Below are 24546 nucleotides of genomic sequence, written 5' to 3' on the forward strand. Positions count from 1 at the left end.
CCCCCATTCAGGGAGGCTACCCCTTGCCTTGCCCCTTCCACCAGAGGCTCTGCCCATGCCTCACCCCTTCCATCTCCCCCTGCCTGCCGGAGCCCCGAGTCCTTCCCACCTCCTCTATCCCTCCCGCCCCACCGGTAGCTGGAGGACCCCTGGCCAAACAGCCCTGATCCCTGGACCCCAGCCAGCCTGAGCGCTGCCCTGGGCTGATGGCCAGCCCAAGCTGATGGCCAGCCCAAACTGATGACCTGCCCTACCACCAGCCCAAACCACCCAAGGCCACCAGCCAGCCTGAGCACTGGCCCAAGCTGCCCGAAGCCACTGGCCCAAGCCACCCTAGGCTGCCGGTCAGCCTGAGCCACAAGTGCCAGGCTGCTGGCCGGAGCTGAGCCCCTGCCAGCTTCTGGGCAGAGGGGGGTGAGGAGGGATGCAACAGCCGGGGAGAGGGATGGGGAAGGGCTTGGGGGAGTGGGTGTGTGCAGGAGAGGAGGGACGCAGGGAGTGGCGGGTGGTGGGGGCCTCATGGGGGAATGGAGTGGATGAGAGGATGAATGCGGCATGTGGCAGGGACCTCCAGAGAGGGGGGTGAAATGGAGAGAGGAGGGACTCACCAGGCAGTGGCAGGCAGTGGAGGCCTCGGGGAAGAGGCGGTGCACAGGTGGGGCCACCACGGCCCAGACATCCTGCGGCAGATCCGTGGTGGCACCTATTATACCCGTCACCTGTGTGGAAGGGGAAGATGATGTCATGGCTAAGGCATTGGACTTGAACTCAGCAGATTATGGTCCAACTCCTGGCTGTGTCAGAGGCTTTGTGTGTGACCTTGGGCAAGTGGCTGAGGGCCAGCTTTTCAAAGGAATTTAGGTGTCTAAAGATGCAGATAAGTACCTGGACACCTAAGTCCCACAGGCCTGTAGTCTCTCAGTACCTCAGTGTCCCATCTGTAAAATGGGGATAATAATCCTTCCTTTGTCTGTGCTGTTTATTCAGACTCTGATGTCTCTGAGGCAAGGCTGTTTGTTGCTATGTGTTTGTACACAGACTACATAAGGAGACCTTGATGTTGGTTGGGGCCTCTAGCTGCTACCATAAATAAATAATAATAACTAATAATTTAATATGAAGAGGATCTTGGGGTTCTTGGATTGTTTCATTGGACCCCTTTGGGGGACAATATGATTGCAAATCAATAAACAAACAATGTTAAACACAGCTGCTGGCCATCTGGCAAACATTGAGAAGCATGTTGTACTGTATCTAAGAATATAGATTGCAGCCTCATTTAACCAAAACTCCAGGTTAATTGAAGTTCGGTTGCAGCCCCTGAGATTTGCAAAGCTGACTGACAGGTCTGTAGTGCTAACAAGCCATCCATCAGCTTCCATTGAGCCCTGCAGTTGGGGAGCCAGACTTTAAATGTTAGCTATCCTCCTTTAGCCCCCTCTCACTTTCTCACCCTATTGCTGTAAGAAGATAGTGGTAGCATGCTATTTTCTCCCCTGCCTCTCAGGTTCTGCAGAGCTAGTGGGTGGTATATCTCCCCTCTGCTCTGGGTTTGTGCTTTTTAAGCACTGGTCAGATGTCTTCCCACTCCACACCCTTAATCCAAACCCCTGTTAATCCATAGGCAAGTGGTTCCCAAATTTTTGCTAAGGTGACCCCCCCAGCCCCCCACAACTGCATTCCCCCCCCTTTTTTGGGGGGGGGTGACTCACCTTTACATGTATGCACCCTCCGCCCTGGCACTGCAATCTTAATTCTGGTCTGGTGTTGAGGGGAGAGCCCAGGGCAGCAGGGGGCAGAGAGTGAGCTAGATCTGCACTCACCCCACAGCAGCCTGTTCCATGGGGCTGGGCCTGGCTTCCCATTCTGGGCATTGCAACCAGGCACATGTGGTCTCAAAGCCACTCAGGTTTTGCCCAGCAGCCCATCCCTCAATCCCTAGGCCTCCTCTCCCCACCAGGTTAGGAGAAGTATATGTATGACTATATCAGGGCCCAACCCTGGACATGGCAACCCATCTACAACCTTCCCGCGACCATTTGGACGCACCATTTGGAAAACACCCCCATAGGCTTTGGGTGTCCTCTGAAACCTTGTCATGAATGGGATTACACAGTGTAGCTTATCTGAAACAACCTAAAGGCCTTCACCTTACATAGCCTTCAGATGGGAATGCAGGGCCCAATCTTGCAAACACTGATGGATATAAGTGATTTTCCTCAATTACATTCACACATGTTTGCAGGATTGGGCCCATAGGACCAAATTTTTAAAGGCGTTTAGGCACTTAAAGATGCACATAGGTGGCTGGGGGTGCCATGTGAGTTAGGCACCTAGGCCCAGATTCACAAACATGCTCAGGCACTAAACTCCCAGACTTTAGACACCTAAGTCCCATTTTTAGGTGACACTGAGATCCACCAAGCACCTGTGCAGCTGCTGTCTAATCTGTAAGCGCCCAAACTCACTCGGTGCCTAAGTTTTTGTGGTACCTAGGCACCTATATTTCTGCCTCGGCGCATGCACAGTGCTTCCTCGCTCTGGACATCCAGGCGCCTATTTCCCACCTATAGCCCAGTGCAATCCATGAATCTGGGGATAGGCCCTGTAACCGAGCCTTAGTGGGTCACAACTGAGGATGCCAAATTCAGGATGAACTGCTGAGAAATTGGGCAAACACAACCCAAAACTGGTGGTTATTCTTTTATAAGATATACCAAACCAGCCACAAAAGGACACTCCTGTTTTACCACACTGGCTAACAAGAAAACATAAAGGCAGTTTCCTCAGGCATTCTAGTTCTTATATCACCACCAAAAACACTGGATTCATAGATGAGTGGTTCTTTACAACCAGTCTCATCAAATAATAGGTTCTTCTGATCCCAAAAGACCAGCCACACACCCAGGTCAATATATTACGTAGATCTTACCCAAAAATCATACTGGTGCCAATCCTTTAATATCTAAAATCTAAAGGTGGAAAGAAAGAAAGAAAGAAAGAAAGAAAGAAAGAAAGAAAGAAAGAAAGAAAGAAATATGAGAGTTAAAAATGGTTAAAGGAATGAATTACATACACTAATGGCAAAGTTCTTGGTTCAGGCTTGTAGCAGTGATGGAATAAACTTCTGGCTTAAGTCAAGTCTCTGGAGTACATCCACAGCTTGGATGGGTCATTCAGTCCTTTGTTCAGAGCTTGTTTGTAGCAAGGTTGCTCCAGAAGTAAGAAGCAGGATTGAAGACCAAATGGAGGTGTTTCCAGGGCCTTTTATAGCTTTTGCCATGTGGAGGGTATCCCATTGTTCTTACTGTGGAAAATTACAGCAACAAGATGGAGTTTGGAGTCACATGGGCAAGTCCCATGTCCATACATTTTGCCTAATCACAGCAGGACATTCCATTAAGTGTAGATGGGCGTCTCCCATGGTCCATTGTTAGTTAAATGTTCTTGATGAGCCACTTAATTTGAACAGTCCCTCCAAGATGTGCTGGGCGTTAACTTGTGGGCGTTACCCTAGGAGCAAACATTTGAAATCCAAGTATAGGGCCAATACTTACAACTTACAACTTCAAATACAAAAATGATACATGCATACAGATAGCATAACCATAAGCAGCAAATCATAACCTTTCCATAGACACCTCACCTGACAACCTTTGTACAATATTTGCTGCAAATACATAACAGTGGTTGCAACAATGATCTATATGGTCATATTTGAATTAGATAATGTTGCAGGCCGTCCTCCACCTAACCCATATGCAGGGCCTGATCTGATAGGGGTGCTGAGAGTCTGCCTAAGTCCACATAAAACATCAAGGAGAGAGAGCTGGACCTCCCTTCTGATCTTTAGCTAGGGTGAAGAGATGGCAAGAGTGAAAAATTGGGATGAGGATGGGGGTAATAGGTGCCTATATAAGACAAAGCCCCAAATATTGGGGCATCTGGTCACCCCACCGTTAGCCCAGTAGTTAGGATACTCTCCTGGGGGATGTAGACCACTGCTTCAAGTCCTCCCTCTGCATGATAAGTAAGAGATTTGACCAGACACCTGTTACCACTCAGGTGAGTGCTGGAACTATGGGATATTCTGGTTTGGGTCTCCTCAGTTTTTCCCGCTGAAGTTACTCCACTGTAATTAAATGTTAATTGGACCAGAGAAAGAATGAGACTCCCTCTTGTAGTCCAGAGGTAAGAGCACTCCCCTGAGCGGTGTCAGATCTCTTCTCCTTATCAGGAGAGCCAGTGTTTTTTCAGCAATGAAAACACAGTAATTTTACAAAAAGAAAAGGAGTACTTGTGGCACCTTAGAGACTAACCAATTTATTTGAGCATAAGCTTTCGTGAGCCACAGCTCACTTCATCGGATGCATAAAAGTGGAAAATGTAGCTCACAAAAGCTTATGCTTAAATAAATTGGTTAGTCTTTAAGGTGCCACAAGTACTCCTTTTCTTTTTGCGAATACAGACTAACGCGGCTGCTACTCTGAAGCAGTAATTTTAGATTTTCAAAGCTGTATATTTCATAAATTTTGGATATGCTTTATATTAATATAAAAATACCATATTGCATTGTAATACTAAAAGCTAAAGCCAGCTGTGGAGTGGGGGACAGATGCTGAGCACTGAGAGCTAGAGCCAGCTGTGTGCTGGGGAGATGAGCAGGGGAGAGGCGCTGTGGACACTGTCGAGAGCAGGTGTGACCTTATAATAATCAATAGTATTAACTTTCTTTACAGAGCATGGTACTTCTACAGGCAATATCTGACAGAATCCCACCCTCTCTGCTGAGCCTTTGGTAACTCTTTGTTTATTTTCTTTTCCTTAGCTCTCAGAATGGAGAAGAAGGTGGAGCTTGGCCAAACAACCAGTTTGATACGGAAATGCTTCAAGCCATGATCCTGGCATCAGCAAATGGTCAGTTTCCTTTAAGCACAAGATAATTGCATCATTTGTAATGCTGTAACATTTAAAGTGCATGTAATTAGACAGGATTTTAATATTATCAGTGGTTCAGAGCAACTGGCAGGGATGATGTGGCTTCCTAAAGTACTTCTTAAGCAAATACCATCAGAATACCATTGGTACTTGTATTACTATGCAAAAGAGACATGAACAGGGGCACTGGAACAATCTGTACAGTGGGGGTGCTGAGAGCCATTGGATCAAACTGTAAACCCTGCATATGATGGAAACCACTTCAAGCAGCAGCAACAGCACCTCCCACCCCCGCCACACACACCCCCCCTTAGTTTCAGCACCCATTATATGAATAGGTTAGGATATGAATAGGATATGAATGGCGAATTAACAACATGGAGCAGGGTTTGCGGTTGATGTGAGATAGTCATTCTGTTGTGTAGTAAGGCAGGAGGGTAAAGGCTGAGAATCTCCAGCATCTGCATTCTTGAGAGAGTGGTATCTGGCTCATAATATGGTGATATAAATAGAAGAACCTGTATTTGGAGTGTCTCTCTCGCTTTTTTAAAATGTATATGTGTAGTTGTATAGAAAGTCTGATCCCAAAATAAAACAAATATGCAATGTCTGATCTGATACACCAGTACATGTGAGGGTGAATTTGAGAAACGGAGCAAGTTGGGAGACTTGGCTGTGGACAGGACATGGAAACATAGTATTGGAAACATAGGATTTGCTGTACTGGATCCCAAGGTCCATCTACTCCAGTATCCTGTCTCCAGCAGTGACCGGCACCAGATGATTCAGAGGAAGGTGCAGTAGACAGATGTGGGATAATCAGTCCCCCTCTGTCCCATTCTCACATACGAGGGAAGGAATAACATGTCAGTAGCAGAAAAGAGACATTTTTTGGTTTTGGAACAAAGGGCCAGATTTTTAAACAAGAGAACTCCTTTTTTACAGGAGCAATTTTACATCCATGAAAAACTGTGATCACAAATATTAGTTGGTAGATCTTTAATGACCAGGTTGTACCCACACAGCCAAGAATTATTCTAGCTGCTAGCTCATCTTTGGTAGCAAAATGCAGACACATTTTTAGTGCTGACAGCAAAAGAGAGGGCTGAGGCATAACTGAATATCTCAACTTTAAAATACTTTCTTTGCAATTATTATGACTGTGGTTTGTGGATATTTTTTTTTAACTTTTACCATCTATTGTTATGTGAGAGTGACAGGAAATACAGAAGAGTGTTTGTAGCTCTGTGATCCTGGTGCACTTTTGTTAATGAATCATAATAGACAAGTCATTAGAATACAGAATTCAAGATAAAGAGGCTAGCTGTTTTACATAGAGTCTTTGCTTATAAATACCTTTAAGTCTATTCCCTCTAAATTTTAAAGATAGAAAAAACAGCATAGCCATAAAACACTGACAAAAATGCTTAGGATGTTTTCTCTCTGCTCTTGGCAGAAAAAAAGTCTGGAGTGAGGATTTCAAATTGGTATTTCTTCTTTGGAGAGCTGCTTTAGCCTGAACTTTGTCACCCTGAAAGTCTCTCTGTAGACTCTGAGCAGCCCAAGCAAACAGCTGCCACAGCCAGTTAAGGAGATGAAGGTCTTGGACATTAGAGTGTTTTCTTTTATATATATATTTTTAAGAATAGAAACAATGTGAAAATGTGGTTCTACTCTGTAAATGGACTCTGTAAAAATAGCCACGGTGGCCATATGTTTATCATTTCTCCATGACTCCAGCTAACATGTCCTCACTTTACAAATAACATGATTATTTTTCTACTTGCCTGCCCAGCAATCCCTGGGATCTAAAAGCTGAATGGGTTCTTTCTAAATTGTTCATCAGTTTACACTTACCTGTGAGGGACCCTTACTCTGGCAAAACTCCTCCCTACCCACGTGATAAGTCATGGCATTTTTTTGCCACTGCCCAGATTGGTGATGCCCTGCCCTGATGTGATGCCCCTCTGCAGGGTTTTTCTATGCTCCTGGGGATATGTGAAATCTGTTCAGTCCATTAGACTGTAACAAATTGCTCTCCCTGATGAGTCATCTCCACTCTGCAGAATGGAAGATGGGCAGAGGGCCGTGACTGTCTCCTCCCCAATCCTCCCCGCCCTGTTTTCTGTATCTTGCTGTGGGAGGATGGGGAACAGAAGCCACTGGTCTCTGTTCTCACCAGAGTGTAGAGAGACCAGGACTGCTCTTGTGAGGGGCTCTTGCACAGCCACCATATTGATCCAGTTCGGCACAGTGCACAACCATGTGCTGATCCTTAAACACATTAATAGTGTAATTGACTTCAACATCACTCTTCATATGCTTAGGTGCTGGGCTGGATGGAGGAAAGGTTTCTTGCACCTCCCGTTTGCCGCATGCCCATGCAAGAGCCACTTACATTCAAGCCAGAAGGGGGACAGTGATACCACTGCTGCACCATTTCCCCTTTTTCAGCCTGGGATATCACAGATGCCCCTCCACTGAGTGTGAGGAGACAGAACAGGAGACTGGCTGTGCTCTCCAGCGCCATGCCCTGCAGATCCAATCTGTTTGGGAGTTAATACAGTTACCAGCGGCATTGACTGTCTGGATCCTGTTCAAGGCTGCCAGTGAGCAGCTGCAGGCAGACCCAGCTAATAGCAATAGGGCTTCTTCCAGGGGTGAAGTCATTCCATTGCAGCCCAGCTGTGCAAAGGTGAAGCTATCCCTGGAGCATGGCTCCTGTCTTTATGGTTCTGGGTTCCCTTCCCCATAAATCCTCAGGACTTCAAGTTGGGAGACCTCACTCTCTGCAAACTCTACAGCTCCCAAATGCCTCTCTTTTCTTGAAGGGAGGCTGCTCAGGAACCTGCAAGGTCAGCCTCCTGGAGTTCTCTTTCCCCCCTCCTCCCTTTCCATGGGTTTCTCCCTGGGACAGGCACCAATCCTGTCCAAAGTTTCATCAATTGGAACTCAGTTAAATTCAGTAACAATGCTATTGCGTCTTCTCCTTTCATTTGGCCACTTTGCTAATCATACTGGGAGATCGACAAATCAATGTCCAGTAGCATTTTGACCATGTTAGTTCTGTTAATCATTAACTCGTAACGGGAGCACCACATGATGATTTTCATCTTGCCGCCAATTCTGCTGATGACAGGGAAGCAGACGAGCCACCAGCTCACTCTCCCTAGCTGTGTGGGATCTGCAGGGCTGCCCTGAGGGCAGGGTATAAACACCCACCTTCCGTCAGTAAAGGCAGCAGATCTAACTCACTGTTGAGGAAGAAGGTGCCATTTTTATAATCTCTTTTCTGACAATAAGAGCCAGAGGCGCTGAATTCCCCAGTTCCCAGAGGGAGCTTGACCCCTGCTCTCCCCAGACCCCGCCCCACTCCACCCTTTCCCCCAAACCCCCTTCCCACTTCTTCCCGCCCTGTCCCTCCCCGACCGCTTCCTGCACCTGCTCCATCCCTGCCCCACCTCCTCCCAATCCCTCGCCCACCCACACCCCCTGCCTCTTCCTGCCCCCAGTCCTCCTCCTCCCACATAGCACCTTCTGCACACTGCTGAACAGCTGATCGTGGTGGGTGGGAGGGCTGGGAGGGAGGGGAAGGAGCTGATCATAGGGCTGCTGGTGGATGCTGAGCACCCACTATTTTTTTCCTCCAGCCCCAGAGCACCCACGGCGTCAGTGCCTATGATAACAGCACCTCAGAGATTTCATGCCTTCTTTTTGTATTTTCTCTCTCCAGCATATGGAAGTTTAGGTAGGGGTGAGGGCAGGGAGGGGAAGACTAATCGAACCATCAGTCCCTGCCCCCTGGTGCTGTGACACCCGAGCTTTGCTAGCCAGTTGAAATGCTTCCATTTACACACCCAGTCTGAAGGGCCTAAAGCTCTTCAGCAGTTAGAAAAGTCAGGGCTTCTGAGAGTCTGAAGCGATTTACCCTTTTGCAGACTGAGGAATACCCAAGATCATTTTTAAATCAGGGACTAAATGCTAGACACATGATGGCATCTAATTCTAGGAACTCTCCCTTTAAAAAGAACAGGAGTACTTGTGACACCTTAGAGACGAACAAATTTATTTGAGCATAAGTTTTCATGAGCTACAGCATCCGATGAAGTGAGCTATAGCTCACAAAAGCTTATGCTCAAATAAATTGGTTAATCTCTAAGGTGCCACAAGTACTCCTGTTCTTTTTGCGAACACAGATTAACATGGCTGCTACTCTGAAACCTCCCTTTAAAATGTTGTGGATAAAATCTAAATTGATACAATGCAATGTGTAGAGGAAGAAAAAGCTGGTTTGATTTGTGGTGGTAGAAAAAGTGAGTGAAATAAAGCACAAGATAGTCCTGCCTGGATTTTCAGACACCACCTGTCTGCAAGCCAAGGCATGGCTTTCTGTGCTGCTCTATACATTGTTAAATAAAGGTCTCTATATTTGGTTTACTGAAAGCCCCAACAGCAGCCGCAGTCTCAAGTGCTCAAGTGCTAAGCCCCCCAAAGCTTGTTATCTTAGCCAGAGATGAGCTCAGTTTGTAAAAGAAACAGAGACATGAGTTGGTTATTTTTGTCTAATCTAAGATCCTGGATAGTTTAATTTATTTTCCTCATCTTACTTTGACCATAAGAGCCTCCAGACAATTTACCATAAGTGGCAGTATAAAGGGAGGTTACCTTACAGGAGTGTCAGGGAATCTGAAGCTATATAGTTTCAGAGTGGTAGCTGTGTTAGTCTGTATCAGCAAAAACAATGAGGAGTCCTTGTGGCATCTTAAAGACTAACAAATTTATCTGGGCCCAAATAAATTTGTTCGTCTCTAAGGTGCCACAAGGCTCCGCATTGTTGAAGCTATATAGACAGTCTATTATGTATGTCTCTGTACAAAGTTATTCAGACCTGCAGCAAGCTTGAATTAGTATTGATAAATGACTTTAAGACTAGTTACTAGCCAATAGGGGTTGAAACCCTGCCTGCAGAAAAGCAGCTTAGTGCTGAATTAAACATATCTGTTGTCTTGCTCTTCACCTGTAATTTCCTGTTAACTAAAAACAGCACATTGAGCTCATCGGTGATTCTTAGGGTATGTCTTCACAAGCACCAAGCACTTTAACGTGGCTGTGTAGTCATGGCACCAGCACTGGGAGAGCTAAAAACCACCCCCACGAGGTGAGTAGCTGCCAATGCTGGGAGCGCAGCTTCCAGCGCTGGTGCACTGTCTACACTGCCAATTTATAGCGCTGAAAGTTGCAGTGCTCAGGAGGGTGTTTTTTCACACCCCTGAGTGAGAAGGTTGCAGTGCTGTAAAGTGGCAGGCTAGACAAGGCCTTAGACTGGGCAAACTGGCTCCTCAGGCAGCCAGTGAACTTCACAGACACTTTCCTCACTGGAAACCGTGCTGATTCCTGATGTTTATTTCAACTAGGAAACCTGTTCTGCAGCCTGGTTACAGCCCCCCCCCCCCCCCCCCCAGTCCCCCCGGCCTGCCATACTGTGCATTTTCAACAGGCAGCTGGGGTGATTTCTCTTAGTAACATTATGACACAGAAGTGGGTTGGTAGGTCACTAGCAATGACTTGATGACTGAGGAGACAGATTGCTGTGTCCTCAGTGAATGCTCTATTTAAAGTGATACAGAAAAAACATACAGTACTTAAAACTGCAAAGTCCCCTCCCGCAGCCAGTCTGTCGCCAGATGAAATTAAGTGAATCAGCACAGAGAAAATTCCCCACCCTCACCGTGAAATGAAATAAGAATCAAACTGCACGCAGTTATCTCATCTGCAGTCAAATCCGAGAACATGTCTAAAGTGTTTAGTTCACCCATGCACACTTTGAAGCACCCTGAAGGATGTGTTAATGAACTAGTGCAGTGTTTCCCAAACTTGGGATGCCACTTGTTCAGGGAAAGCCCCTGGCGGGCTGGGCCAGTTTGTTTACCTGCCGCATCCGCAGGTTCGGCCAATCGTGGCTCCCACTGGCCGCGGTTCACTGTGCCCGGCCAATGGGGGCTACGGGAAGTGGCACGGGCCGAGGGACATACTGGTCGCTGCTTCCCGCAGCCCCCATTGGCCGGACACAGCGAACCGCGGCCAGTGGGAGCTGCGATCAGCCAAACCTGCGAACACAGCAGGTAAACAAACTGGCCCAGCCCACCATGGGCTTTCCCTGAACAAGCAGCATCCCAAGTTTGGGAAACACTGAATTAGTGTATTAATTGTTGTTGAGATTAACAATTACAGGTCTCTGGGTACATTTTAAAACAATGAGAGGCAGAAGATGTTTAAACACTCTCCATGGGGTGAACTATAAAACCAAGGAATAAATAGTATCAGAGGGGTAGCCATGTTAGTCTGGATCTGTAAAAGCAGCAGAGAGTCCTGTGGTACCTTGTAGACTAACGGACGAATTGGAGCATAAGTTTTCGTGGGTGAATACATGTATGCGTCTGAAGAAGTGGGTATTCACCCACGAAAGCTTATGCTCCAATACGTCTGTTAGTCTATAAGGTGCCACAGGACTCTTTGCTGCTTTTAAGGAATAAATAGTTAGCTTTGTGGATTAGCAATAAATATAATTAAAATGTATATGCTCCCTGCCCCTATATAGACTCTTAAAAGCAATCCTACCCAATTTCAGGAATCAGTTCTAAAGAGAAATGTAGCCAAGTATCCCAAGACTATATAATCCAGCTGGGAAATCATAAACCGTTAGAGAGCCTGACCAATTTCACTCCAGAGTCCAAAATGGCATTTCCGTGCAGCATGGTTTTGTACTTTACAAAGCCCTGTGAGCTTCCACTAGCAGTTCTTGTGCACTGTCCCTTGGGCCCTTACACCGTGTTCCTCTGACACCTCAAGCCTCTTCTCCTTTTACTTCTAAAAATCAACAAGAAAACCCATTGTTTAGAATGCTACAAATGAGACCCTATTTGGTTCAGTGCAAATATGTCCCATTGTTATGGTACTGTATTACAGGGGAGCAGGGAATCCACAAGTAGGAGCTGGCTGGGTGCCAGCATTAAGGTCTCCATCACCAGCTGATCGTCTTCAGTAGCAGAACACAGATCATTTGCACAATTTTTTTTTAAAAAGCAAGGCAAATATTTTAAATTAAAAGAAGATTAAAAATACAATTTGAAAGAAAGATTAAAGAAGAAAGGAGAACAATGAGGGTAAAATTCTGGGCAGGACAATCATATAGTGCTCAGTCTTGCTCTATCACCCCCACTGATCTCTAGTCTCCAGATCAGATATATGCTATTGAATGCAAGGTCAGTAGTTCCCATGCATGATTTATTTAAGGATAAGCACCTAATACTACTGGGTTGGGTGATAGTAGACCCATTATTAACCCAGTGACTTCAGCAGTAATCAGGAGAGAGTCAGGGAAGTGGTGTGGCTGTGCTGATTCTATCCCTAGGAGGTTTCTCACCCCAAAACTGATAAAGTATGTCCATCTTGCATGTGATTCCTGAGCTAGGGGGAAGATTGAGCTAGTGCAAGGGTACAGATTGCCTTACTGCTCCAAGGTGTTCTTGAGCTAACAGAATTCTTCTCCATGGGGCATTGGAGTCACCAGCATCAGTGATTATCCATCTTTTTCATTCTGCAGACTATTTTGTTAGAAAAAAACTTTCCCCCTAAATACCCAGTCCCCCAGTGCATAGATCTCAGAATTTTCCGTGGCTAATCAGAAAGGATTCCACAAACAAATGATGGTCCATGGGCCACTTTTTGAGAACCTCTGATCTCGATCACTTCTGATAGGTAACTTCAGTGTCCATGCGCATGGTGACTCCTGTGAATTAGCCACTCCTTGAACTATTACACGAATTCCCGGCTTGCCCAAGTCCTCTCTATGCTCTGTGACTCGCAGCCTGCATTACAGAAGTTCTTCCCCCTTTTCCCCCTTCCATGTCTCTCTCCTGCATTCTCTTCACGTCAGCATTACAGCATGAGAGGAGTGCCCTGCTTTGCTCCTGTAATATCAGCACTACAGGAACCTTCTACTTATCTACCTCCCTCCTATGCTCTGCTCCCCAGCTTAGAATTGCAGCACAGAACCATGACAGAAGCTACTGCAGCTGTATTTACCACATTATGCTCAACTCCCCCAGACCACTCAGTACTGCTGCATTATAGGAATTTCCTATTACCCCACATATTTTACTCTCCACATTAGACCCATGCTACAGCAATACTGGGGCCAGGGTTAAAGTGGTTAGAAAGAACTGCTACATATGACATTACCCAGTGATGGAATTTTCTTAGTGCATAATAGTTATGGCTTGAGTAGTTGGTTTAAATACCTTTATACTGCTCTGGTTTCTCTGGATGGGGAAGGAAAGTATTTTGAATATTAGGTGGCAGATGTATACCAAGGTGAAAGGTACTGAAATTGTCAGGCAGGGATCAAAGTGTGACTACGTTAGCCCCTTGAGGCTAGCTAGTGATGGGTCTAGAGCAGCCATGCAGCAAAGACTGAGGTGCCAATACCAGACTGGCAGATGGTAGGAGTACCAAACCTAAGAGTTCAGCAGTAAGATCAGATAAGCCCATAGGATTTCTTTCCATCACCTTCCTAGTGCGCTGTCCTGAACATGTAAATGACAGCACCATTACTAGCAGCAGCGTGTTCTGAACAGAAACAGGGTTGGGATGATCAGATGCTGCACTCCCCATTTAATCATGGGTTTCAGAGGAACAGCCGTGTTAGTCTGTATTCGCAAAAAGAAAAGGAGTACTTGTGGCACCTTAGAGACTAACCAATTTATTTGAGCATGAGCTTTCGTGAGCTACAGCTCACTTCATCAGATGTTTACCGTGGAAACTGCAGCAGACTTTATATACACACAGAGAATATGAAACAATACCTCCTCCCACCCCACTGTCCTGCAACTGTTGCAACTCCAGGAACTGACCTGCCCCTCTCTTTTGAGAGTGATTTTTTGGAGTCGGAGAAGTAAGGATTTTAACTGTTGATAGGAGTTCTCTTGCTTTCCCACCGTCCTGGCCCTGTGCCCTGCTCCCCATTCTTAGATATGCATTACTGGCACTGCTGCTTCCCCCTATGCCTTCTGTGCTCTATTCCTGACACCCATGCCACAGCAAGTCTTGTGCTGCTCTGATAAATTGTTATCTTTCTGTAATAGAAGGCTCTGATATTTTGGTTTAGAAAGTTACCTCTGTTTAGCCAAAGAAACTCATTTTACTGTCAGTGTAGTGGCTCATCAGTAGTAATTCATTTGTGTTCCCATTCTGTTCCCATGTTGTAATCACCCCCTTTGTGCCAAGAGCCTTTGAACAGATCTGCTCCTTCATCCTCTTATGAAACATTACAGTTTTGCACAATCTAAGGATGATCTTGTGACTGAAGCTCTGGACTAGCACTCAGGAGATCTGGCTTCACTGCCTGACTCTCCCACTGACTCCCGTGTGACATTGTCTTGCTTGTCTGTGTAGATTGCAAGCTCTTTGTGACAGGGACTGTCTCTCACTATATGTCTGTGGAGCGCCTGGCACAAAAGGCCCCAATCTTGGTTGATGCCTGAAGGCTCTATTGTAATAGGAATAATTAATAATAAGTTGAAAATTTACCCGTGTAGATATTAATGGTCTTCCCTCCTGTGCCCTGTGCAGAAGCAGCTGATGGGAACTCTACTCTGGGAGGAGGAGCCGGCACTATGGGCCTCAGCACCAGGTATGGCCCCCAGTTCACACTGCAGCACGTCCCTGACTACAGGCAAAATGTGTACATCCCCGGCAGCACTGCCACCCTCTCCAACTCCTCAGGTAAACGAGATGGGAAGAGCTCAGGCTCTTCAGGTGGAAACAAGAAGAAGTCTGGGAAGAAGGAGAAGAAGTAGAATTGGCAGACCATCAGCAGCTTAGACCTACAGGGCAGACCCCTCCAGCACTCCCCCAAATCACAGCCTAGGATAGAGGATGAATGTGAATTTTGTGATGAAAAAGCAGGAAACACTATGAATGTATGTCATCATCAGAGCTAGGAGTAGGGGCTCCTACTATTAGTCCTCATGATGAAAAATAATTGGAAACAAAACAAAACAAAAAAACAAGTGCCCTGTTAATACTAACTAATATTTTATACTATCACTTGGGTAATTTAATGTGCAAGGATGTAAAATCTTTTAAACATGTCTTTGGATTTGGTTTGCTCCAGAATGGTCCAAGAAAGCCATGAGGCTTGTTCTTGGCTTTGCCCAGTGTAAATAATTGTAACATGGATTTTTTTTTATTTATATACTTTAGATCATTTTCAAAAAAAAAAAGTTCCCCAAATTAGAACCCATGTTCCAGATTTTGATATTTAATTTTCCATTAGTGAATCTGACCCTGAGGAACCTTGAAATGGATTCCTAGTTACGAAGTTGGTAGGGAGTGCTTCAGTTCCTGTTTACCTGTTGTCCTAAAAGAAATAAGTGTTTACACTGCATGAGCCGATGGGAATAAGGCTAAGATGCATTTTAAACATTAATTTTTTTTAAGTGTGACCAGTGATGGCCTGAAATATGAAACAAAAATCATGATGTCTGAGAGACAGGGAATGCATTCAATCTGCAGTGGAAAAGATCTAAGTGCACAGCATGCCACTAGCATTATTGAGCTATACAAAACCTGTCCATATTGATTTAGAGGCCTCTAAAGAACAAATTCATCTCCTCAATTCTTTGCAGTAAATATTTATATGTACAGTTAATGTTTTCCTGGAACTCAAGTTAAGAAAGTCTAAGTCACCTGCTGTGAGAACAAGGAGCTGCAGCTCCTTAAAGCAATGAAAGGCTAAGCTAAGCAAGGAATGATATTATCAGAGAATAAACTCTGATCTATTTGTATGGAATAGAGACTGAATGCTTCACATTTCTGCACATTGAACTGCATGCAAAATACTCACCTCACATCTACAGTAGGACAGCGAACTCTTCCAGATCTAGGGAAGTCATCATTGCATGCATGTACAGCATGGTGTAAATACACTGTGAGATAAGTGAGTCTCAGTGCTGGCCAAGCAGTGTCTCTCTGGGAGTGGGGTTCAGTAATAAGTGGCACAATGTGTTATAAAGAGTCATTGCTCTGGCCAAGAGCAGTGATGAGATTTGCACATTCCATGTCTATGCAGAGCAGCCAAGGACAGCCTTTGTTCATTAGCCTTCAGAACTGGATACTCAGTAACTGACAGTTGATTTGATGGGACCAAGGGACCATACTCACAAATAAGGGATCCAAGAACTGGAGCTGAGCACATGCCACTGACTGCAAAGCCAGTGGGCCTGAGAGCTGCTCTGGAGATGCTCACAGGAGGGCCCAGGTCAGTCAGGTGACCAAGAGGAAGGATACTGCCAGACCACACGCTCATTCCAGTCCAAACTGTAGCTGTACACAAGCTATTAGATGTGACTCAAAATCCACTGGATTTAGTCAGAAATATGGACAAGACTTTGCCTTGTTTTTGGTACCACTGGTATTGGGATTTTTACCACATTGATAGAATAGGATTGTCAGGAAGAAGGGTCTCTCCACTATGTGCCCTTTGTAACTATGTACTCTGCTCACTGTTGGTCCAGACACAGCAAAGAGAGAGCGTGCAGTGTGCCCTTAGCATCAAGTCAGCTTGGCATCGAGTCTCCACAAGCACCTACTCAGTGAGGAAGGCTGTATTGAACCCTTAAGCCCCTCTTTAGCTAGAGAAGTGGGATGCCCTTTACACTGGGCCAGCTTCCTATATCAAAGTAAGTGGAACAGACCTGGGAAGGCAAAGGCAAAGATACAGGGATAGCTATGCCAGGATTGTTTTAATTTGTAATGAATAACTCATCTGAGAAGATCCAGCCTTCTGTGATCACTCAGACTAAACTTTCTCCAAGCAGCCAGGGTGCTTGCCTGGCCTGATGCAGCACAGCGTCCGGCAGTATTCACCAGAGCATTGTGCACTAACTGATGCCTCGTTAGCCAATTGCTATCTCCTTGTGTCTAGAGAAACAGGACTTGTCTATGCGAAGAACTTGTCTGTGTATGATTTTTGTACTGATCCCAGTCACCCTCTACGGTGGCTGCACTAGAAACAGTTTACACAGTTAGTAAGGCTTATACAAACTAATGTAGTTATTATGTGACCCTTCTAGAAGTACTGTAGATGAATTGTAGTGTTTATATTTCCTTTTAATCAGCAATCTGAGTTAGTGTAGAGAGTGTTTTGTACTAGTGGTGTGTTACTTTTATCTCAGTAAATAACTTGTGGACATCAGTATTTTCAATTTCTCTTTATCTTCTTTCTGTGTGATCTGTGCTCTAAGTGTATGTGAAATGAAACACACTCGTCCTTTCAATGTGTCTAATATTGAATTATACTTATATATTATATAAATGCTTATATCCTCTTATATCCATATAGACCAATGTTCAATGTGCTACACGCAAGTTTTATACTCTAATATTTATATTGCTTTTTTTCTTTGGGAAAAAATAATAAAATGGTTTCTTCTGAACTGATTGTAAAGTTGTTCCTAAGAGAGTCTGTCTGCCTGTCTGCATGGCTTTCTATGTGACTGCTGTGTCTAGGCTGCAGACTTAGATGACTAGCATAGGTATAGTAAATTATCATTCAACCTTCAGAAAGTGATACAGAGGCTCATGCTGCAGGGTTTATTCCCATGTAATGTAGTGAAAACTGTGAATTATCCCTTGAGCACCAGTGCTTGGTCTCCTGGCCTCTGTGGCCCCTGACAAAGCATGGCTAGGAAGGATGCAGGCAGCCCCCTGAGGGGAATCCATGGCATGAAGGGAGTAACAGCATTCTAAGTACTGCAAACTTAGGGCTAGTCCACACTGGCAGTGTGGCTGTATAGTCACAGCTCTCTAAAAAAACCACCTCCACAAGGGGCATAGCTCCCAGTGCTGGAAGCACGACTCCCAGCGCTCCCAGTGCTGGAAGCACGACTCCCAGCGCTGGTACACTGTCTACACTGGTGCTTTGCTGCGCTCAGAGGAGTGTTTTTTCACACCCCTGAGCGAGAAAGTTGCAGCACTGTAAAGTGCCAGTGTAGACAAGCCCTCAATCTGCATACGCTTGCTCCTGTTTGGGGTTAAGTAGCAGAGCCCACACAGAAGTCTCTGCAGGCTTGTGGAGAAGAGAGAGTGTGCCATAGAGCTGGCAGTGGAGAGGAGTATGGGCACATACATTCCACAGATGGGAAATCGCTTATGTTTTAAGGCCAGGGAATTGAGAGATTAGAAGAGAAATGTCCCTGTTTTCTGTCCCCACCTCTCCAATCATTCTGACAGGGCCCAGTGCTCCCGCACCAACCCCACAGTCATCCGTGACAGCGCCCATTGCTACCCCACCACCTCTACCACCAGCAGTGAAAAGGCGCAGTGCTATTTCACCAACCCTCTCCCGTCACTGACAGGGCCCAGCATTCGCCCACCACCCCATACACATCAGTGACAAGGCCCAACATCCCCCACTCCCCTCCCCCGTCACTGACAGAGCCCAGCATTCCCCCAGCCCACTCCCCCATCAGTGACAGGGACCAACATCCCCCCTCCCCTCCCCCATCACTGACACGGTGCAGCACCCCAACACTCCAATCCCCATCAGCCCTCCATCACCATCTCAACCTGTCAGTGACAAGGCTCAGCACCCCCCTCAGTCATCACTGACAGGCCCCAATGTTGTCCCACCACAACACTCCACATCAGTGACAGGGCCTAGTGCTCCCCATCACTGACAGGGTGCTATTCTACCCCTCCCACATCACTGACAGAACCCAACGCTCCTCCTCCCCCAACATTGAGAGGGCTCAGTGCTCCCCTCCCCAGGTAATGAAAGACCCAGCAGCCAGCACTCACCTTACTCCATCTCTGATAGGGGTCAGCGCTCCCCATCCCCCATTAGTTACAGGGCCCAGGCCTCCCCATCCTCATCAGTCACAAGGTGCTTTCCTCTCCCTCTCCCACATCATTGGCGAAGGCCAGCCTTCCCCCTCCTCCACCACTGATGGGGTGCTATTCTCCCCCCATCACTGACAGAGCCCTACACTTCTGCTCCCCCAATATGGAGAGGGCTCAGCACCCCCCTACTCTGTTAATGAAAGACCCTGCACTCCCTTTCTGCCCTCTCTGACAGGCGTCAGTGCTCCCCATCCCCTATCACTAACAGGGAGCTGTACTCCCTCCTCCCCATACCCATCCTTGAAAGCATCCTCTGCCCACCACCCCCATCACTGTCAGGGGGCTTTTCTCCCCCACCCCTCATCAGTGACATGACATGGCCCAGCCTTTTCCTTCCTCATCTGTCATGGGGTACTTTTCTCTCCCCCCACCCCCATCACCGAAAGGACCCAACCATCCCCATCCATTTCCCCTCTCAGTCACAGGGTGATTTTCTCTCCCCCTCCCTCATCACTGACAGGACCCAGCCCTCCCCCTCCCCCGTTAATGAAGGACCCACTGCTCACTTTTCCCCATCTCTGACAGGCCCCAATGCTCTCCCTCCCCTCTCACTGGCAGGTTGCTTGTTTCTCCCCTTCCTCCACCACTAACAGGGATCTCTTCTCCGTGCCTCCAATCACAGAGGGGCCCAGCGCGCCCCATCCCCCATCAGTCACAGGATCCGTCATAGGATCCACTGAGCCCCCCCCCCCCCCCAAGTCACTGACACACTGCTATTCTCCCCACCCCCATCAGTGGCGGAGCACAGCACTCCCCTTCCCCCATCACTGACAGGACTTACACTCCCCTCTCCCCCATTACTGGCAGGATGCTGTTTTCCCTCGGCCCCTCCACCTGTATGACAGAGTTCTGCCGCCCCCGCGCCCGCCCCATCACGGCTAGGCGCTGTTACAAGCCCCCCCACCACACACACACACACACTGTTCCCCGCCTCTGTCCCTAAGGCGCAGGGGCCTTGACACCAGCTGCACCTGGCTGCAGCACAGGCCGGGGAGGGGGGACCCCCTGCAGCAGGACCCCTCGCGGAGTGAGCCCTTCCTGTGGGTGCAAGGAAAAAGCCCTCCGGCCCTGCCCTTGTGCCACCGCTATGTCCGGGCAGGCTGAACGCGCGGGAGCAGGTGCATGGGAGCGGGCTGCTGCTGCAGCTTGCCGGGGGCTGCGTGTGAGGGGGCGCCCAGGGCCCGGATTAGGCCGCAGCGCTTAGGGCAGCCGGGGCGCTAGAGCTGAGTCGCTCGCTGCAGATGTGCGCAGCGAAGCCGAGGGTGGGGGAGGGGAACCTGAGCCTCAAAGCTCCGGCTGCTCACAGGCGCCAGCCTGAAGCATGGAGGCGAGTGAGTGCGGCTGGGCTGCAGGGACGGGAGGACTCGGTCGATAACTCATGGCTGAGCTAGAGCAGAATTAACGTCAGAGGCGAGTCTGCGTCGTGGCGGCCATTTAAACTCAGAGGCACAGCAATGAGCTGGTGCCAGGCTTACGGGGGCAGTAACCATTAAAAAGGGCGCCGGTCCCCAGAAGACCCTTCCCTGCCACAGATAAACCTGCGGGGGCGGTGGAGAAGGTGGGGTTGGGCTCAAGCTGAAAGACCCAGATCCTCAAAAGTATGTGGGAACCTAATTCCCATTTATTTCATTGTCCTGTAAGAGCCTAAGTGCCTGGGAGGCTCTGGACCAAAGTCTCCACGTGCCTGGATCTACCCTCAAAGGCACCGTAGGTGAAATAAAGGTAACGTGAGGGGCACAGGACCCCACCCACACCTGTGCCCCTAAGGCACTGACTGTAACAGTGTCTAACTCCAGAGCACACCAGGGACATTTCACAGGCGATCAGGGCTGGCATTAGACCCCCCTCCGCCGGCAGAAACTAAGAGGTGTGCCTCCCGCCCCGCCTCCCCTTCTGGCTCCTACATTTCTGAAGCACCGAGCACCCTCGCGCCCCTGTAGCTTGGGGCCCCAGCCAATTGCCCCAGTTGCTACACCCTAGCTCATAAACCCTCTGAGAACATCTGGGTGGGATGGGCTGTTAGCACCCCTGGGTGGCTGGCTCCTTTCACAGCCTATCCCCAAGCTGGAGGGGGAGCTCCCCGAATTAGGGCCTGGGCTGGCCACAGGGGGACAGTCTCTGACGGGCTAGCTGGGGGGAGAAAGGAAGCCCCCAAGAAATGTCAGGCTCTTTCTCTTCTGCTATCTCAAGTGCGCCGTCTTGCCCTGGCTGGCAGCCCCTTTCCCGTGTCTGAGTGCGCCTGTCCCTCTGAGCTCAGGAATCCTGGTTTGTACTCAGCGCACTGGGCTCGCTGGGCACCGGGCTGGTGGGAGTGGCGGATGGTGATGGTCATTGCCGGCATTGTGTCGTGGCTGCCCTGGCTCTGACTCTGCCCAGCCACAGCAGAATGGTGTAAGCTGTTGCGAAATGCCGATGGTGCTACAATTTAAAGCCGGAAGGCGCAGGCTCCATTTGTCCTCAGCTGATCTCGCTGGTTTCTTTCCTTAGCCGTTTATACGTGTAACCCTTCTGCCCGTCAGAGTTGGCAGCAACAAGGGCTGGGTTCAATATCTAGGGGATCCAGTCCAATAACACAATGCAAACCGGCTCGAGCCCCCACCCAGTGACCTGGGACAAATATATACCACCCCCGCTGGGCGCCTCCAAGAGGCAATACTTCCCCTCTCGCAAGCACATAGTCTGAGTGTAGTAAAAAGCCTTTTAATAATAGAGAGAAACAATGTGGCATTATGTTGGGGAAACACCACCAACAGGATTCATAACACAACCCATGAGCAAAAAAAACCCACCCCAAGCAAATTGGGACAGGCCCCTTTCCCTTTGGTTCTTGAGTCCAGCAACCCCAAATCACCCAAAGTCCCAAAAGTCCAATGACCCAAAAGTCTCTGTCCCTGGTCAGGGCAGCCCCAGAGTTCGAAAATTTATCTGCAGAGCTTTACCTCCCAACCTGGGTGGAGATGGGAGGGGGGTAAGAGGCACCTTACATGATCTGAAGCTGACCACCCCACAGCTCCATAGGCCTTCACTTTGCTCCGCCAGCCGCCCCACGAACTCAGCTGCCCCACAAACTCCTTCACTCAGCTCCGCATCCCACCGTCCCACGAACTGCTCCACATCCCACCAGCAGCTCCCGCCCTCCAAACTGCTCCACCAGCCTGTCCACAAGGCACTCCAGCCCTCCCGCAAACTGCTCCACAATATATCTTCAGGCTCCCCCCCTACTTAACACAATGCTCAGTGATTTCAGCTCTTAGTCAGTTCAGCTCTTTGGTGAATTCAGCTTGTAGTAGGGGAGCCTCAGTGCTGGTGCACCATTAGCCCCAAGTGAGCTCAGCAGCCTGTAACTACACTCCTAATGGAATCAAAATTAGCTCTGATATTTCACAGTGGAGAGAGGAGGAAGTGCAATTAGCATGTAAGACCCTCACCAAGGGGCCCATACCACCAAGTATTAATGCTTGTCCCCAGCCTCTCTCAATTCACAGTTTTAAAACCCATGAATCTTGCCTAGCAAGTGCTACTTAGTTGATGGTGAGTCCCTCCATCATAACAAAAGGCCAAGTACAGTTCCAAGCACAGTTCCCATAATCAGGGTAATAACAATTTATTCTTCCTGCCCCAATAACAGAGACACTGGGGATCCCACAGCGCCAAAGTGACCATTTGGGCAGCTATGGCCTCATTCTAGGTGGGGTGGGTGTGCCTATGCAAATAAGATCAGCCCCTGAAGTTCTTTTCCACAACTTGCCACACCTCACCACCAGATGTCAGGGTGGAGCTCATCCTGACACTGCTTACATACCGGTCACCCACCTCCGACTTCTCTTCCCGGCTGCGCCTGTATAGCCCCTCTGCGCCATGGCCCTGCCCTCTTGCTCTGCTTTGGCCTCAGATTTGCGGTTGCTTCATAACAAGCTCTAAATCGCACTGATGCAGGGGGATTGGCTTCTCCCAGCTAAAGGTCAAGGGAGCTGATTGTGTCCAGCCAGAGACCCGAGAGTTTAGAGGAACGGGGACATTTTCCGTCTCCTGCACACTGCAATTTTGTCTCTCCGCACAAACCCCCCCCCCCCCCCCCCCACACACACACACACTTCAACGGAGTCCAGCTATGGTCTCCTGGCCTGTCACGTGTCTGTGGGGCAACGGGCAGTCTGACGTGGGGACTCAGCAGGCTGGTGTCTGGAGTCCCTGGGGGGGGGGGTGTCTTTACTCCTCGCTGAATTCCGTCAGGGGCTGGACGAGGCCTTTTGCTGCCATTTGGTCTCCCAGGTGCTGTGAGACGGGCTCCGCAGCCCCTCCCCGTTTCACACTCCCACTGGGCTCGCTGCGGCTGCCTGCCCCTCGTGCGGCTCCCCGGGGCCTGGGCAGTAAATGGAACGTGGATACTGGTTCACTCCATTGACCGGCCTTGAATGCGCCGCTCGCCTCCAGTCCCTTTAAGTCCCATTTAAAAATCTCCTGCCATTTAATCTGCATCATTTCCTGTCGATCCCGGCAGTGTTGTGCTGACTAATGACATCTTATTTAATTGTACAGGAGCTCAGCCTTCCCTCAGCTGGAGTCAGCCCTCGGTGGCAGATCTCCGCGCAGGGGGTGGGTGCGTTAGGAACAAGACACATTATGCTACACAGACATCATCAAAGCTTACACTTCCACAACCCCTGTCGCTCTCCAAATTTTGGCACACTATAGAGACCCCCGAAATGCAGCCAGGTCTGGCTTGGCAGGCACGGGCTTGTTGGCCCAGGACAAGCAGGAAGGCCTGCTATTTTAGGAATGGGGTTCTGGGGGGTCTGTGAGGCCCAGGAACAGCAGCCAGAACTTATGGGTGTAGAACATTGTCAGCAAGCCATCCAGTAACCTGCCTGGACCGATGGCACATACCGGGTAGACATCTGATTTCAGGGGTGGAGGGTTGAGGCACTGCTGAGAGCTGTAAACCCGTCTGGCAACTGCTCCTAGGATCATGCAACCCTTCAAACTATATTTTAGGGCCACCGCTTTTGCCTTCCCCCTCAAAACTATTGTTGTCTGACCCCTCACACTTCGCTCTTCTTGGTCTAGTGCCTTTAGCAGCCCAAGTTGTGACGCAGCAGCGAGGGGGGAGTGTTGACCTGGGGATGTGGCAGGGGAGCTTCACTGGGAATGGGAGACCTGAGAGCCTGTAACCTGAGCCAGGAGGGGGAGGGGGAGGTAACACCTCTGCCTGGGAATGTGGACAGAGGCTGCAAGAGAGAGCCTGCTGGGGGGGGATTAGTTTTCAGTTTGGTGCTGGGTGGTGGAATGCAGGGAACCCCAGGGCTGGGGTCTCAGCTTCCTGCCCCCCAGAAGGACTTGACTGAGGGGTCCTGTTTGTACCCACAAGCTCTGTTTTAGACTGTGTTCCTGTTGTCCAATAAACCTTCCATTTTACTGGCTGTCTGAGAATCACAGTGAATCCCAGGAAGAGGGGTGCAGGCCCCGGACTCCCCCACACTCCCTGACACAAGTAAAACAGGGCTCTGCGCCTTCTGCCTGGGACACCACGCAAAAGAGCCAGGAAAGGAAAAACATAGTGTGACTCAGAGAAGCTTATTACCGGATAATGGTCATGACCACAAAGGCAGCAAAAGGAAAACACATCACCCAGCTTTGGCTGCGGCT

General features: G+C 48.5%; 2 protein-coding genes across 38 annotated transcripts in view; both read left to right on the forward strand.

Annotated features, from left to right (window-relative positions):
* The window catches only part of LOC142068331 (protocadherin gamma-B2-like), a 153077-nt gene extending 148167 nt beyond the window's left edge, over nucleotides 1-4910 (forward strand). Inside the window, exon 3 of the mRNA XM_048861731.2 lies at nucleotides 4829-4910. The gene's annotated coding sequence lies outside the window, so the exon portion shown is untranslated. The remainder of the gene's footprint in view (nucleotides 1-4828) is intronic.
* The window catches only part of LOC125641569 (protocadherin gamma-C5), a 426447-nt gene extending 409012 nt beyond the window's left edge, over nucleotides 1-17435 (forward strand). For all 37 annotated transcript variants that reach the window (XM_048861707.2, XM_048861740.2, XM_075131413.1 and 34 more), the window contains 2 exons: nucleotides 4829-4917; nucleotides 14569-17435. In XM_048861707.2, the coding sequence (XP_048717664.2) occupies nucleotides 4829-4917; nucleotides 14569-14795 (316 nt within the window). In that variant the 3' untranslated portion in view covers nucleotides 14796-17435. The remainder of the gene's footprint in view (nucleotides 1-4828; nucleotides 4918-14568) is intronic.
* The last annotated feature ends 7111 nt before the right edge of the window (nucleotides 17436-24546 follow it).

The sequence above is a fragment of the Caretta caretta genome, chromosome 8, assembly GCF_965140235.1.
Source record: "Caretta caretta isolate rCarCar2 chromosome 8, rCarCar1.hap1, whole genome shotgun sequence".
NCBI classification, from domain to species: domain Eukaryota; kingdom Metazoa; phylum Chordata; order Testudines; family Cheloniidae; genus Caretta; species Caretta caretta.